This window comes from Pyxicephalus adspersus, chromosome 4 (assembly GCF_032062135.1).
Source record: "Pyxicephalus adspersus chromosome 4, UCB_Pads_2.0, whole genome shotgun sequence".
Classification (NCBI taxonomy): domain Eukaryota; kingdom Metazoa; phylum Chordata; class Amphibia; order Anura; family Pyxicephalidae; genus Pyxicephalus; species Pyxicephalus adspersus.
In genome coordinates, this window is record NC_092861.1 from 115,306,774 (window position 1) to 115,324,589 (window position 17,816).

Genomic DNA, 17,816 nt, shown 5'->3' on the forward strand with positions numbered 1-17,816 from the left:
AGTACCAAGGACAGCAACCTAACCTAATAACCATTTATACCAATTTACTGAGCAAATAAATCAGATCAACCTAAGGATTAAACAAGACAAGTTAATAAACTAAAAACACCAAGTCTAAAAATAGTCTGCCTCAATTAAACCTCTAAATTTATTTAGATGAGCCTTTTAATTTAATTAGATTAACAGTCAATATAAATCAATTATAAGTTAATGAATTAAAACAACTTAATCTTCTACTATTTAATTATCTTTCTAGCTCCAATAAAACACATACCTAAAATATATACCTATTAACAAACATTAAAACTCATTGAATTTTGTCTGAATTTTTCTTGTTTTGCCTTGTAACTGTGGTCTCTTACCACAGCAGAAAGACAAAATGTTAATAAAATGGAAACATTGCCATACCTAAACGTTTCTGGTGATCCAACTAACTGGTAAATCATAATAGTCACACATTTGGGAACCAGAGACCGTTAGTGGTTCCTAATCCAGTCTGAACACTTAGGCTATGTATACATGTTAGATGACACTCAGCCAAAATGAGCCGCAGAGCTCGTTTTGGATGAGAATGTGGCATGATCTGAGGTCGTTTACGGATTTATCCTGGCGGATCCATGAACAACAGAAAACAAATTACCCGAAGTTAAACAAAGTGAAGAGAGAGGAGGGGAGTGGTGTGGCTCGCTCGTTCTCCCCTCTCCATGGAACAGAACGGCACTGCGTGTACAGTGCTTGATCATACATATTTCGGTTGTTTGGCGTTAAAAACAATAGTTTCCAACAACAAAAATCTAGCCTGTGTGTGCAGCCTAAAGGGTGCAGTCTGATTCTAGAGATGAGAGAACACATTGGAGTCTGTAGCTGTATATTACATTTTTAAAACAATTCCTTTTATTTTATGTTTACATATTTAGATTTTTTTTAATTTAATGTTTACAGTACACTTACATTGTCATGATAGTTTCACCTGATTTAGAAATAAGGAAAAATGTTTGATTTTGCAACATATCTTTCTTTCTCTAGGTTCTTGTATGGGTACTTAGGCCAAGGTCCTCCTTTCTCCTACATATGTTATATTCAAAGCTTGCAGGCTGCACCAGGATTTTAAAGATTAAACTCTAATTTATTAAATGTAAAAAAAAAAAAAAAAAAACACATGCAAAATACCATGATACATCCGTATACAGTGTCATTTGGGGTCCTCACTTGCATCATAAGTTAGTTTAGGATCATAAATAAGCAATACATGATATATGAAATTAAAGGAGAAAAAGAAAGAAAATATAAATTACCTTGTGGAGGTGAATAGTCATCAGAGTCTGTGTCACTTTCACTGCTGTCTTCCACTAGAAAGCTTGGGTAATTCCATGACATGCTCACTATACCATCAGATTCATGCAAGAGAACATGGGCAAGCATTCTGCCATGGCAGTCCATTACTATAACTTGACCATCTGCAGTGCCAAACAACACCTATAAAACAAGAATATACTGTGTTATTTGAAAGCAGTATTCTGTACTAAATATATATGCAGTTCAATGTCATCACTAAAAATAGACTTATAAAATCAGTTTAAAGCAGAAATTATGTTTGGTAGTTCTACTTAGTACTTCAGTATTTTAGAGTAATAAAGCAAATATTCAACCTTTTAGGTTCAAAAATAAAAAACTATTTATTTAAAAATATTATTTTAAAGACATAATGGTGTGGAACAGAACTAAACATAATACTCACCTGTTACTGACGTAACTTCCATACAGGCATGCAGGAGTTCATTCTTTCCTTGCATGCGCAGAAGAAGCTAGGTATCCTAGCAAACAATACTAACACTGCGCATGCAGCAGGTAGGAAAGATAATAGCCTGTCCCTTTTTGTAAAAATAATCTGCCTGAAACTTAAGTGGAAATTTATTATTGCTTTAAATCTATTAGGTGCCCAGCTGGAGGGGAAAACATTTCTACACTGGTAACTAATGATCTGCTAATTCATTTAATAAGCAAACAAAAATCCCTGTTGGGAGAATTTGGGAGAATTTTGGGAAAATTTGGGAGAAGCAGCCCTGTGTCCCTACAGCCTTACTGTGTCTGGTCTACCCCTTTTACATTTTAGTACTATTTATGTATTTTAATTGTGGAAGTTTAGAATCCTATATGGGTGTTGCCTGGACAGGTTTGATGTTTTTAGGAAGCTATGCACTGCTACACACTTTTGTAGACGTCATTTGCTGTGAACAATAGCCTTAGATTTGGACTCAAGCCATGCACCATATTTTTTAAGCCGTTCCCACTTCATCCAATAAAAAAAATAAAACATTTCTGCTTGAGTTTGTATTGAGAAGAAAAATTCTTCCACACATTGAGGGCCCAGCAGTTCAGAACATGAGCAAGGATTGGTGTTCACTTTGCAAGTTACTGTGTGTTATGTTAGGCACTGCAGAAGTCGGACCTGCACTGTTGTGTGTTATCCTGCAATGCAAGGCAGCATAATAAAAAAATAAGTGCATTGGGGTGCTCTGAAAATGACAGCAGCACATTGCATCAATGCACAAGAGGTCTCTGCTGTAAGCTGCAGTTACATGTGAAATTGTTCATGTTTTTCTAATGCAAATTTATGAACAAGCCCCAAAGGAAAAATACACTTATGTTTAGTTCTCAAAGCGAAAACAAGGATAAAGATCTTCATTTTCAGCCATGTGACAAATTCAAACCTAAAATAATCCTGGTATGTTGGTTGTTAAACACTCATGAGCATGCACACACAAACATAACTGTTTAGTATCTTATTTCCCTATTCTTAAAACATGCAAGAAGTGTAATTCACATTATTAATCCAAAGTACCAGATCATAACAGTAGATAAATAAATCATTGTTCAGCTGTGTCACAAGAATATATAAAATATTGTGGTTCCTCACTTAATTATAATTTGTTGACAATGTTCTGAATACAAAATTATCTCTTGCTGTCCTATTCATCAACTCCCTAGTGACTTAGGTGAAGTTTTATCATAAATCACAAACATTTAATTTAGCACACATCTCTTGACTCATCTGTGGGTATCTATGTAGAATGGCTACCTGACAACAATTATCCAGATGGTTTCCAAATATAGATAAAAACAAAAAAAGGCCATTTATTAGGAATAACAATGGAGATTAACATATTATGTTCTAGTAATTTATTTGTCCACTTTAACAACATAATGATTACCAGGTCCAAAAGAAATGTTACAGGCATCCAAAGGTTATAATACTCATTATAGTCATTATTTTAAGTTTTCTTAGTATAAGGGAGTTTTGTTCTGTGTTTTGTGCAAGAAAGGACCTAAGAAATTTCCATATGAGGAACAGCAAATGAACAACAGTTCCATGCATATCGCTATTCTGTAAACGGCATATCATACTAGGTAAATTCTATCCTAGAGAATATATGATTCTGTATTTAAAAGCACACAATATGTGCAAATAAAATAGTAAAGAAAGTTAGGATTACCAATGCTCAACAAAAGATCGTCAGCTTAGGTAATAGCAATGAAATTGCCTAGTATTCACATGGCCCAGTCAGAGAACATTCCACTTCTGTCTGCTAAACTACAAGATTCTGATCCATATATAGGCAGCAGAGTGGCTTAACATTCTGGCCTTTACTAGATTCGAATCTCGGCCCGCACAATATCTGAATGGAGTTTACATGTTTGCGTGGGTTTTTACCGGATTCCTCCCACATTCCAAAAACATGCATGCATGCAACATATGAGTATGGTAGGGATATTAGACTGTGAGCCCCTTTAAGTGACAGCTAGTGACATGACTATGGACTTTGTAAAGAGCTGCGTATAATGTCTGCACTATATAAATACTGGATAATAAAATATCCTTCCCCTTTTTCTGTATTTCTGATATGGAATATCCACTTGTGATAAAGTCAGTGTAAACACTGAATGATTATGACTTTGTCAATAATAATAGCACAAACCTAAACTTGAACAAATGGTATGCAGCTTATTATCTCATTAGCACTGCATTAGCAAAGCAGTTTGTGCCATATATTCTGCTCTCCAGTGCACTCAGACTTGGCACACTTCCTGCAAGCTCAGCTGTGAAAAAGTGAGCCTATAATAAAGTCACTTTGCCCTGTTCCCCTTATACAATGAGGGAATCTTCTGATGAACATCTGTCAATTTTCTGGGACTTGTTGTTAGTTCAACAAAAAGGTTACACTATCCTAATGTATCCACATAAGCACTAAATGGAAAAGATGTTTATGAGCACTGAATATGTATTCTAACATGAATTTGTATGCAGTTTTTCTTTTACCATTTCTAAAAATTAGCTGCTCCAATACAATTTTTTGCTCTAAAGTTCTGGTCAATTCTATAACAGAGCCCACACTTTCCCTGCATGTCGTAGACTTCTCCTTTTCTGTGATCACAGTTAATATTTTGATGGCCCAGCATCTCCACCTCCTGCTCCTTCTGACAGCTACATAAATGGTTGCCTAGGTAGAGGAAAGAGGAATAAAGTTGAGCCCCGGTGACTAACACGTGGCCCACCAGCTCTCTGTGTCCAGTCCTCCACCTGATGTCAATGATGGGTATTGTTACTGTGCGCACTGACACCATTGGTGAAGCCATTATAGTATCCACAGACAAATACCGAATGGTACTATTGTTGCCACTGACACACGTGCTGGGGGGTTTTAAGGCCGCCACCAAACAGAGGGTTATTACTGTGTGCATTGACATCTTTGCTTGGAACTATTATTGCATCCACGAAGACCAATACAGGGGTTATCATTTTTCCAACTTGAAACAAATGCTGTGGGTTTATTAATACAGCCACTGACACATATGCTCATAGTTACTATTACTGCCACTAACACCATTGATGGGGCCTATTTTATTCCCACTTTATCTTCAGTTTGCAATGCACCATACTTCCAAATTTAGCCAGACCAATATTTTCAGAGTAAAAGTGCCCAGTAATCCCAACATAGGAAGGCTAAAAATAAATGTTTTGCTATGTATAATATACTTCATATTTAATCTCACAGGAAGATTTTTGTTGAGATACATTGCCTAGTCACACAATTTTTTTCTTCCAGCCTTGTTTCCAGTTGCACAATTCCATTTGCCATTCCTAATCTTGCCTGATCTAAAAAAAATCAAAATGGTTGCTCATTTGTCCACTGAAGTTTGCTTGTTAGAGGATTGTGCACCCTTTTACACCTTCCAGACAATCTGTGTAAGTTTCCCAGGTTTATATAGCATGTGTGGGTATATATATATTGTGTGTGTGTTTCATAAAGTATCGTGCATGGTAATTTCTACACATCCAACATGTAAATTGGAATTACGTATATCTTTATTATTTATCTTTATATGTATGTCTTCTTGATATACAGTAAATTATGTTTTATTATATTGAATTCAATTCAATTTTTTTTGACAATTGTAGAAAATAATTTGCCCTCCATTTTCCTAAGGAAGCCAAGGAAAAAGATGTTTAAAGACGTTTTGTGAACAGTGTGGCACTACATATAGGTGAATCTTTTTGATATTTGAATTATATAAAACATTAACATTACTTTGTGATATGTTCTTTTAAAGGGTTTGTAATGAACACATGGATTTATATAGTTTATTTTGGGGTGTCTAAACAGTACCTTAAAAGTACGCATTTACTACATTACTTCTGGACAAACAACTAAACAATCTATTTGTAACCATATTTTATTTCTTTATATATAATCACACTATGCACATTATATTTTCGATAAAGTGATATAATAAATACCCTTGCAGCAGTCACAGCTGCAACCAAGTCTATATTCTGGGAAGGGGATTAGGAGGCTATAGCTCTTGCTTCCCCGTGTAGAAAAACATAGCAGGGTACAGCAAAGGCAGGCAGTTTAGGGGAAAACCATCAAGCTTGGTGTAACAGACCAAACTTTTGCAGAAAGGCCCCTTGATCCTAAACTGTTGATTGATGACCTGAAAACCCATTAGAAACACAAATAAAGCTTTAGAAATTTTCAGTTTTCAACAGTTAATATGCTTTAAATGTTCCCTAAGGAAATCAAGTTAAATGAGTGTATATGACGATAATTCAGATGGCTGATGACAAGCAGGATTTAATGATGTTCTGACAATTAGCAGCAGGGAGCAAATTTAGGTTAATAACCGCTCCTGAGATATCAGTTTCCAGCATATGGCCAATTCCAGAAATAGAATCATTAACCCTTTTCACTACATCATAAAGCATCATTTGGCATTACAGATGCATAGTATGTTCATGTTCGCAGACTAGTGTTTTTTTTTTTATTTTTATGTCCTTAAAACAGGTACGACAATGTATAGTTTTTGTGTTCATCCATATTAGGGTTATATATCAAGGGCTAAACAGGCCAGATTTTGGTATAGATCCAGTAATTTTCCAACTCTTTGTAAACCATTACTTACTTCATGTGTAATGCTAGAAGTATATGTGAATCCTGGAACAATAAATAAAGGACCCCCATAAACAAACTGCAATAAATGGGAAAGCTAATGTTGCCAGAGATCAAATATCAAGAAACATATTTTCCCTCAATAAGGATTAATTTACAGCGTGCCCACCTGGGCAACCATCATAGCTTTTTTTTTTTTTTTTGGTATATATGAACTATTTAGGAATTGCCCTAAAGCCTTTTAAAACTTTGATCTTTAAATTTATCAGTTGATTTTAAGATGTGTTTAGATCACTGTATTATTGAGATATCCAACCACTTTCCAGCTTCACATTCTTTCCCAACCAAGCAACATTAGTGTTAAATATCTGTTGGCACAAAGACGAATCTATTGTTCCATCTATTCACACAACATTTTCAGTGCTACTGACTGCTACACAATCCCAAAACTGAAAAGAAACAATTTCATGTTTAACAGCAGGCAAGGTATTTTTCAAATGCCTAGTCTATTTTTTCTTTGCCTTTGGCAACTAAAGCAAGTAGTTATCTATCTGATTTATAGAACATCATGGCCAGACTAAGCGTCACAGTATTGTCCTCAGTTTGCAGCCACAACCAAGTCTACTAACCAAAGTATTAACCTGCAGTAAAAACAGGTGATGAGTGACCACTTGTGCAGGGAGTCCCAGTGGATTTGTGGGTTGATTTTACTAATTACTCTGACAATAAATTAACTAAAACAGACTGCAGCAATTTAGGTATCACCGGTGTGCCAGGAAAAATGCATTTGCTGTCCAAAAAGAATATTACACCACAACCAAAGATGAGTATTAAACATTTTAGGACATTTGTATGACCAAAACAATAGCAGACTGATTTGTTGCAAACTGAATTTCAGGAAAAGAACCTCATACCAATAGTATATCATGATGAAAAAGTTAAGGTTTGGGTTGCTTGGGTTAGTATAAAAGGCCATCTATTTATAGGTTTAGAGTTATAAGTTATAGAGTGGCCTACTTGAAGGCCTGATCTAAATCTAATCAAAATGTGGTGGGAGGATTTAACGTTTTGCATTCCCTTAACTTACAATACTCTCCAGTGATGCTGCAACTATCTACAGTATGTTTGTTTGCAGTACACTAACAGATGAGAGTATAGTCAATAAGAGATGTAATATACTGTATGGGTGTATGTAGCTGTGTAATTATTTATTTATATATATATATATATATATATATATATACACACATACATATATATATACACACACACACACATTTTAATTTCTCCTGTCCAAGAAGTCAGCATATTGGTGACTAATTGGTCTTCTATATTGTACTTTTGATGCACTTGTAATATCAAAGAACCAGTTAGTTAGTTGGTTATTTTTTAGTAACCAACCCCCCCTCCCTTCCTACCCAAAAATAACCAGGTTTATTGGTTGCCTGCGTTGTATATTTTACCTGGCTTTATTTGGTATTACAGCATATACATAAATCCTAACATCTACATCCCTACGTACGTTTCATTTCCCATTGATTTTCTCAGTATACTAGCATATATATTTATATACACACACGTAATGGGTTGTGAGCTTTTCACTTGCCTGACTAACCATATAAACCAGAACACAAGTAAGTAAGATGTATTAGTAGCCAAGGTAGAGGTTCTGTTCCTGTAATATAATTTTCTGCCTTGTGCTTCCTGGGTAATGCAGAGATAAGTCTCCGTGTTTACACAAACCGTCCAGTTTCTATAGCAATGACTTCCTATTATGGGAGCCATGTCACAAAACAGACAAAAAAAGCAAAAGAACGAAAAGTAGAATGAAAAGGGTCAAGCTACTCAGTACTGATTTTGCAGTCTTCTCTGGATGCCATAGAAACCTAGAAAAAGAATACAGCATCTCTTTTAATGGCCGTGGACAATGTTTTAGGCCATCATCTGCCAAAGTTAAGGTGCTTTGCGAGCATTTATAAATATAATTTATCATAACAGCTACATATTGCAAAATGTACATTAAAAGCAGCAAGTGGAACATAAAGCATGGGATATGCCGTTTGTGTCAAAAAACAAAAGAAAACCGACTACATTAAAAGTGGAAATTTACTTCTCACCTGTTGATCGTCTGGTGTCCAGATCCCACATGTTATTTGACTCTCCAAGTTTATCTCAGATGACCAATGTCTTTGTCCACTCACTGAACCAACAAGCACAAATCCGTCACGGTATGAGATCAAAGCTTGAGTGCCGTCATGGCTCCAGGTAAAGTCACTCACCTATAAAATGCAGAACAAATTAGTTGGACTGCATGAACACGTGTCTTTTTTTGTAGAATTCACATGTAAATAAATAACAATTCAACAACAGCAAGAATATACTAAAAAAATGAAACGTTTGCCCAATAAACAAGTTAACACAAAAGACTCCAGTTTTTGTCCAAATAGTTGGTTCAAGATTCAAATTAAGGAAGCAGAATAATGGCAAGTCAAAGCCAGGTCTGTCAATTGACGGTAAAATACTCCTGTCAATAATACTGAATGATCTCATAAGCATCTCAAACGGTTGCCATCAGGGCCACACAGGCCCTTAGGAAGGCCATTTAGGCATCCAATTACCCATCGGAGATACAATGACAGATATACTGATAACCATAATATCTACGCAAGTATAAGGATAACTATAATTGGATGTTTCATTTTTTTTAGAAAGTAATTTTTTTATTAGGGCATTTTACTGAATTTTTCCCAAGTAAAAAAAAAAAAAAAAAAAAAAAAAAAAATATGTTATAATGTGAACATAATATTTTTATATATTCACAGACACGGAAAGACAATAAAAAAATAAGTGCACTGCTCATGAAAGTGACGCTTACTAAAAGCCCCTTTCATGTCCAGCCACAAATGCCAGGCTTCCCAAGGCACATCTCTTTCCCAGTCGGCCAAGTAGACTTCCAAACTGCGCATCACACTTTATTCTTTCATTTTCTTTTATTAAAGCTTTATTAATGTACAAAAAAAAAAAGATCTTGATGTATACTCAAATATATAGGTATGCTGTGTCCTTGTTCACATTTTCTACTTCTTATTAGGACCCTTATACACTATTTGGAAGGGGGGGGTGCAGTTTTTGGTCTGTCACAATGAATTGTTGTAATTCTAGCCTTAGATTGCAGCACGTGTCCATTGGTAACTTTGTTATAATGAATAGGGTTATATTTTTAAAATAATACACCCCACCCTAATAATTTTTTTTTTCTTCCTCATAGTGTGCCCTGAGGCTGCCAACAAAGTAGGGTTCAACATCTTTTACAGACCTGAGTAACTGAGACTTTTGTTTTTTTGTTGATGATGTTACTTAGGCATAAAGGGATTACGATATGGGCAATAAAAGAGACTGTTAGTTAAAAGGGTTTGCCAGACTTTACTTGTCACATTTTGTTTTCACATTTTGAGAGGTTTAGTTGTAGACAGTTCCATCATATAACTATTAATACAACTTAAGGTGATCTTCAAGCTGATAATTAAACACTATAAATCAAGTTAGATAACAAGGTATGTAATCCTTAAAATTAAGGGGCGTTTGAGTGACTTTGATTGGTCATCAACTGCCTCCAATCTTACACTTTCTTTCTGCATTGGAAGGTGCAGGTGAGGTACGCTTGGTGTGTTTGTCCTGCAGCAACTAACAATGATGTAACCAATAAACCATATACCTGTTTCTATAGAGTCACTTCCTCATTAGCAAGACCACTGAGATGTCCCGCAGTAGTCCGTAAGATTCAGAAAATGTTTGGGCCAGTGGTGGATTGATTTCATTCAAGTATTCTCGAGTATTCTGAGACACTAACCAATGCAGTGTTCCTGTCCTTTTACAAAAAAAAGTGTAAAAATGCCTCACGTAAAGGATGCAAAAGTCTCCAGTACAGAGGAATGCGAGGAAAGGATCTGAATGTAAGTAATTACCATTTGTAAGTCTTCCCGAGAACAAAATAGTCAATAACATGAAAAAACAAAACAAAAAAACAATGGAAAAGACTGTAGAGAAAATGCCATCTGTCTTCATTTCAATATAAACCGTAATCTTGTGCATAAAGCAACTAGTAATCATCTTTACTGCTACTCTCACTCAGTGGCTAATAAAAATGTCTACAGTTCAAACTTCATACACACCTTGAAATCTCAAATTAAACTTCAGGAAACAAGAAAGGCAGCCAAGCATGTCAATATAATGGGTGTTTTGAATTTGAAAAATGAAGTTTCAAAAGATAATACTTACAAGGTCCACTAATCAACATGATTGCTTTAGGAATTTGTTCCATTTTGGGTTTAGTTGGACTGTAATCTACATGTGCTGGTAATTTCCCTACATACATTACCCTGCTGGAAGCAGTTCTTCAGATTTACACCTCATCTATAATGTCATTAAAGTAGCTGCATGTTTTGCATTTCAATTAAATAATTGGTATTAGAGCAAGCAATTTCATCAAAGCAGAAATGATGGATATTTGATCCAGTTTGGCTAATTTAGATGGATGGCCTCATGTAAATGCCCATTAAATAGATTATTATGCTTGTACTGCCATGCTTAGCTTCATTATTTCAGACAACATGATGATGTCAATGTCTGGAGTCATTGCTGAAATGAAAAAGTTTTCTGTGCTAATGATCTGGGTTTATATCTTGCCATATTATTAGGACGATGGTCACTAGGACAAAAAAAAAGTGGAATCTCCTTAGTAGGTAAAAAAAGACAGAAAATTTTACAGGGTTGTTAACCTTTCTCTAAATCCAAAACTAAAACTAATAATTTTTACTTTAGATCAGCATTTCTCAACCAGGGTTCCTCCAGAGGTTATTAGGCTCTTGGGTCACTTACCACTGACACCAATGATCTTTTTTAACTATCTGTAAGGGTGACATTCTTCCCTCTAGTAATGTAGGAGTAATGTTTCCCACTAACCACCACACTAATGTACTGTCAGCAGGGCTGAATGGTCCCCCCATGGTAAAAAAAAAGACAGATTTTATTAATCTGTAAATACTATAAATAAATAAATGGCAGATGATTTGACCTACTGGTACCTTTTAAACACTGGCTTTGAAAAGAGTTGGCCGGTAGTTCTCTCAGCACAAGGAGATTGTAGATACAATTATCACACTGGTTGTAAACCCACATGCTGACATACGCCATTGGGTTATTAACCTCCCTAGCGGTTCATTTCTTCCCGTTTTTTTATGTCTAAAAGCGGTACATTGTTTTTCATGAAAATTTATTTTACAGTATAATATAATAGTATGAGTATAATAAAAGTCTGAAACACAAAATGATGTAAAATTAATAAAATAAAATATATATTTAAAAAAAAAAATATATATATATATTTTATACTCATACTATTATATATACTGTAAAATAAATGTTCATGAAATACAATGTACTGCTTTTACACATATAAATCCAATGTATTGCATTCAATACAGTTATTTTTTACTGAATGCAATACAAATGGATTTTGAATTTGGCGCCTCGCCGGCAAAGTACACACGCACCAACGTCACCGGGAACACCCCCGGTGACTCATCGTGTGCAGAAAACCCCGGAGGAAGAAAGAAGACGACAGAGATGGCAGCGATGGACGACCCGGGACGCCGGCAGATTAGGTAAGGCTGTATTTACTATTACTTCCCATAGGTTTACATACCCCGCGAGTGTGACTCGGGGTTACCGCTTTCCGCAACTTTTTTCTACCCCAAGTCACACTCTGGGTTACCGCTAGGGAGGTTAAGGCACACCACCAATATTTTGTTTACATAGCAAATGCTAATTTTTTTTGAATTTACATCCAAGAATATTTAGAATGTAATTTGTGATGGGATGTGGGCTTATTAATCCTATTTTAGTTTACACTAAATATACTAGAATATGGCAGGAATGTTCTCTAGAGGAACCTGCACCTGAACCTGACAAAACTGTAGAGGACTGATAAGCTTTCCAAGAACTAAGATTGTCATAGTGATTTGCAGGATCAATAACTTATCAATAGGAAAAATAGCAAAATTAAATGTCAGAGAGAATTTTTAAATTTAAAATATAAATTAGAAAGGTTTATCGTTTTTTTTAGGAATTTTTAGGTTAAGAACTTTAAAATGTTGGATTAATTATTTACTTTTCAAACGTGTAGTCAATAGTGTATTCAGAGCTGGAGGAATGACTGACTACCTTTATAACCAACTTTTTGACAATATATAGACAAAATGCCCAATCTGCATATGCCAAAATTATAGCATAAAAAAGCTAATTTAAAATGTATTGAACGGCCAAGTGTTGGTTATAATACTATTGGTAAATAAATAAAATTATGTGAATTTATAATACAATACATTTATCTACATAAAATTCCAGTGTACTACCCACCTGTGCTCCCCGATCATTGACCAGCTCCACAGACCATCTGCCTTCATATTGGATCCACACAAATATCCCCCCATCTGCATCGCAGGTTGCCAGCTTTTGGAATGGTTCGTTCCATCTCACTAACACGACCTGAAAAACAACACAAACAAGATCAATCAACATTACCGTGCGGAATCCTAATATATCTACACTTACTATGATTCATTAACTCCTAATTTATCTTTTCAAGTTAGAACTGTCAACCTTTTATCACTTCACACAGAAATGGTGAGCTTTAAAGATTTGAGGGGGTAAAAAAATGTAATGGAGTTTAGTAGCTTACTTATTATTGTATTACTATTATACTTATAACTGACTGCTTTTAAATTTGAAGTGCCATTTTGGTGGAATGTATTAAGTCCTGCCAATTGTATGTGGCTAATAACTGATTAAGTACTAATAATTAAAGGTATATAAACCCTTTGGTTACTAAATTTTACATGCCTTTTTTTAATTTTTTTCCAAAAATACAAACTGTGCAGCAAAGGTAGAACAAGCCATTTAACATAGAAGACTGTCTACAATGGTCAGTTTCTATTATTATTATTTTTACAAAAGTAAACCAAACCTACAAAGTCATAACATAACGTAATAAAAGCCATACAAAGATGACATGACCAGTTTTCTGCTTGGGCATGATTTGAGGAACATGTGACTGCTTGGTCCCTCATACCCCCAGGGCTTTGAGGAGGGGTGATGGTATAGCCTCAAGTTATAATTCCAGATGCAAGTATGATTAACATCCGCATGATAAACACACGCAAAATTTGTACTTGAGATCGGTGTACAGACAAATAAAAAAATATACATATAATATTACATTATGTATGCCATTTTGTGATGTATTGCAGCAAAGGAAAAAGCTGGCTTGTGAATAGTATTGAAAAATGGTAGCTTGTGCACATATAATGGTTGCTTTATACACGGCAGCCTCGCTCCTACTGATTTGTACAATAGTATCTGCTATATACGCTAGTTACTATTTATAAGACATTCATCACTGGTCATACATTCAACATAAGAAACTTCCTTCACAAGCCTGCATGGTCCCTTACAAATACGAAATTACATTACAGCACATATTCATACAGAATATTGTAAACTTGTGTGAAGTTTTGGGGATTTCAACCTATCAATCGCAGAACAGAGAACCAACTGGATTTCCAGAGCAAAGTTGGCAGACGATCTGCTCATGTGTACAATACTTAACATTCCCTACCGTGTTATGGTTTGATGCTTCTTTCCCACTTAAAGAAAGTTTGGTTGCCATGCGTTATATTGTAATTCACAGTGCACAGTACCTACGTGTGTCTCTCATTTATTATTTATTACAACGAATGGACAGAATGGACACACAAAATGGGCGGAAATGCATAAATACACAATAAGGGGGAACATCAGACATTGCTTTCTATGCAATGTCTTGATATCCTTGCATATCGCATTCTATTCGAGGAGTAGTGAACTGAAGTGCACATTACATAGTGGGAATGATGCCTAAAGGAGTTAAGGGGAGGGGATATAGTTATAGGCACAGTGTTCTATAACACCTACAATGGAAGAAAAGATGCAAATTGGAAATGCTAGGATGGATGTGTCGCATGGCCTGGAAAGCACAGGAGGCTCATTGAATACAGAATGACCAACTATTTTGTTCATTGACTTCATTCTACAAATAAAAGCAAGCAAAACATTTGGAGAAAACAGATGGAGGAAAATAGCACCTAACATCAAATGTATTTATTATTAAAACTCTGATAAATCGCAGTTCACAATTTATAAATCATTCAAACATACAGCAAAATGCCTAAGGGCTCAACTTGATGTAAAAGTATCACTATGTGGTTGGACGTTGAGACAATCACTCCATTTTCAAGAAGCAATTTATGTTGATTGGTATGTCTACTTCCATTGTGATCAAGGTTCACACTTTCTAAAATTCTTATTACTTCTCCTCCCAGATCACAAGCCAATATCAGGTGTGCCGTACAATTCTATGGTATCGCTTCTCATCCTCACAAAGCCAAGTTTTAAACTTTATTGCTTTCAATGGCCCCATAAACATGAGTACCAAGCAAGAGTATAAAAGCAGAATGCTTTGCTCTAACACATGACATAAAAAAGGCAAATGTTTGTATCCAGGTTCTGGTTCATTTTCATTGCTGCAAAGTGCAGCACCTTTATGCCTGTAAAACATTTTGCTTGAAGGAAACGAGGGGGCTGCCCCTACCTTCCTCCTCACTAAAATGTTTGAAGCATGTTTACTAATGGCACAATTACTTCAATACTGTTCAAGTCACAAACCTGAATTCTAATCAGGAAAATCAAAGTTAGGTTAAAATGTCTATTATGCAAAGTTTAAAGTTACTTCGGAAGTTGCTAGGAGTTCCTTGTACAATCTGTGTTGGAGAAATTATTATAAAAAATAGCAAGTTACCTTTACAACCCAATGTGAAAAAGTAAAGTAATATTAATTTTAGCTGCAGTTAGGCAATGTTCTGGGTGACAGTGTGGAACCCAAGCTAAAATGGAATATTCCTATTAACTTTAGGCAGATTTTCTTTTGCACATCCTGGGCAAGATTATTATTATAAGGATATTATGTTAATATTATTACTATTTTTAGGATATTATGATATTATTAGGATGTGAAGAAATTTCTTTCCAATCAGGGAAAGGCATAAAAAAATACATTGACAAGGGTCCTAACCCTTCTTTACTCTATACAAACCAAGAAAAGAAAAAATCTTGGATGTTCTTATACACTTAAATTTATCATTTTTAAATAAATAATCAAATAAATCTGTGTTTCTAATCCTTCCCTTGAGTTCAGATTTAACCGATACTGTGTTGATATTAAAAGGTAAAAGGATAACCCATACCTTCCAGACATTAGCCAGGTTGCTACCTTTGCTGAGCAGCATTATTAGTGCTCATTGAATCTGACTTATATGGAGTTTTTTTTTTCTTCATCGTTACCTAAAATACAGTGTGATCAAACAAGCACTACTTTAAAGCTTAGCTTATCCTTATACCCATGCAAGGCAGTTTGATAAAACATGGTCAGCGCTCACAATAGTCAGATTAATTTAGGATGCAATGACTACACAGACTGGCACTGGCACATGGTCCTTAATTAAAAAGCATAGAAACGTCTAATTACAGTTCAAAAACTTTAATTTATACTGCAATTTATTTTTGTATGCGAGTCAAATTGATTTTCCCTGGTAGCTTATAATGTTGAAAGAACCACGGCATAAATGAACACACCATTATGCATTTGTAATGAATCCATCTTACCTTGAATGCACTACATCTCCAATTAATAAAATTAAATTTCATAATTGCCTAGTGACTATCACTACAAATCTACTATAAAGATGTCCTTCCTACCTTCACAAGTCCTTTATTGCAGAAGGCCCACAAAATGTTACTTTCTGAAATAAAATAACCTTATCTGCCTGAATGACATTTTTTAATTACACTAAGTTGGCCCCATTTCATCACAAGCAATGCCATCTTCTTCATGTCTTCCATGTGGCGATTTGGATTGGATATGCCAGGATGACATACATGCTTTTGGAAGTTCATTTAGTCCTGGAAACCCTTGGCAATGCCAGGATACCTGGCATATTTTTTTTCATTAGCATGTCCCATCACATGTCCCTTTCTGCAATAAAGAGCTGCTTGATCACCGATTTTCAAAGTGGAACTATAGTTCCGCTTCAATCTTCCATACCCCAGGAATGAGAACCAAATGCTTTATTTTCGAGGAGGAGGACATTGGCTAGTATGTATCTCGTTAGGCAGGTACACAGGAACCCCAGCATGTTCATATTTTATATTTTTTTACGTCTAAAGTCTGCTGGATAAAAGATGTATGTAGCTTTTTACTGCTGTGCTGTACAGATCGTATATTCTCATTCCCTACTGATAAATTCTAAACACACACAGATGAACAAGTCAGAGGAGAACATTCCTGTCTCTAGTTCATAGGGTTTTGCACACAGTAATAATTACACAGAGAAGCAACTAATCAGATACAAAGGGCCTGATTTGCATGCAAATACCCGGTAATATTTATTTGTTTTAATAGAAATTTTATACAAGTAATGAAAAATTAGGGTATGTACACATGTTCAATAACTGTCGATGGAAAGGATCTTTCATGACCTCACACGAGGTAACAACACCATCTGATGGTGGTCCAAATCTCTGGTGGTTACCAAAAAATGAAACAAAAGCACGCCTTTTTTATTTTCACACTTTTAGAAATTTCCTAACACTGTACTCCACACAATATTCTTTTAGGTTGGCTGTACTCTGAAAGATAAAATGAAAACAATTTGACCTTAGATAGAATTGCTGGGCATGTTTTCAGAAATATGTTGTTCTCTTGTATCAACATACTATATTCTGACAACAAGGCCTGAAGCTTCCTTATTTTAGTGGCAGATGTATGACCCACAGGGAAGGACATATATTCATTTATTTTTGGTAAGACATTTTACATCTCAAATATCCAAAGACTCTAAAATACAATAGGCCTCTAATATCCAATTCACAACGCAGTGTCTTGGGGCTACCTAAAAGAATGGGGAATGTTAAATTGCTTCTTAACCGTGAATTCAAAAAAGTAATCAAACCTATTACATACAACCTCAAGTAGAAATGTATCTAAACAACAAAAAAAAGACTAGTAAAAACTGGTCCTTAGATGAGGAAACACTTTTTTGTTTTTTATTTTTTTACTTTCAGGCTAAGAACGTTTTGCCCAAGTACAGAAAATATATGTTGATATTGCCAGGATGCAGAAAGAAAACTACTAATCCCACCGTTCCACTATGTAATGTAGAATGGTGGGATTTGCAAACCGAGTGCCCTGCTTCCAACTACAAGCAAACGTCAAGT

General features: G+C 35.2%; 1 protein-coding gene across 1 annotated transcript in view; it reads right to left on the minus strand.

The window, feature by feature from the left end:
• TULP4 (TUB like protein 4) overlaps positions 1 to 17,816 on the minus strand; it is a 66,415-nt gene that overhangs the window by 21,162 nt on the left and 27,437 nt on the right. The window contains exons 3-5 of the mRNA XM_072409366.1: positions 12,867 to 12,995; positions 8,567 to 8,728; positions 1,296 to 1,476 (exon numbers count right to left, since the gene is read on the minus strand). Of these exons, the coding sequence (XP_072265467.1) occupies positions 1,296 to 1,476; positions 8,567 to 8,728; positions 12,867 to 12,995 (472 nt within the window). The remainder of the gene's footprint in view (positions 1 to 1,295; positions 1,477 to 8,566; positions 8,729 to 12,866; positions 12,996 to 17,816) is intronic.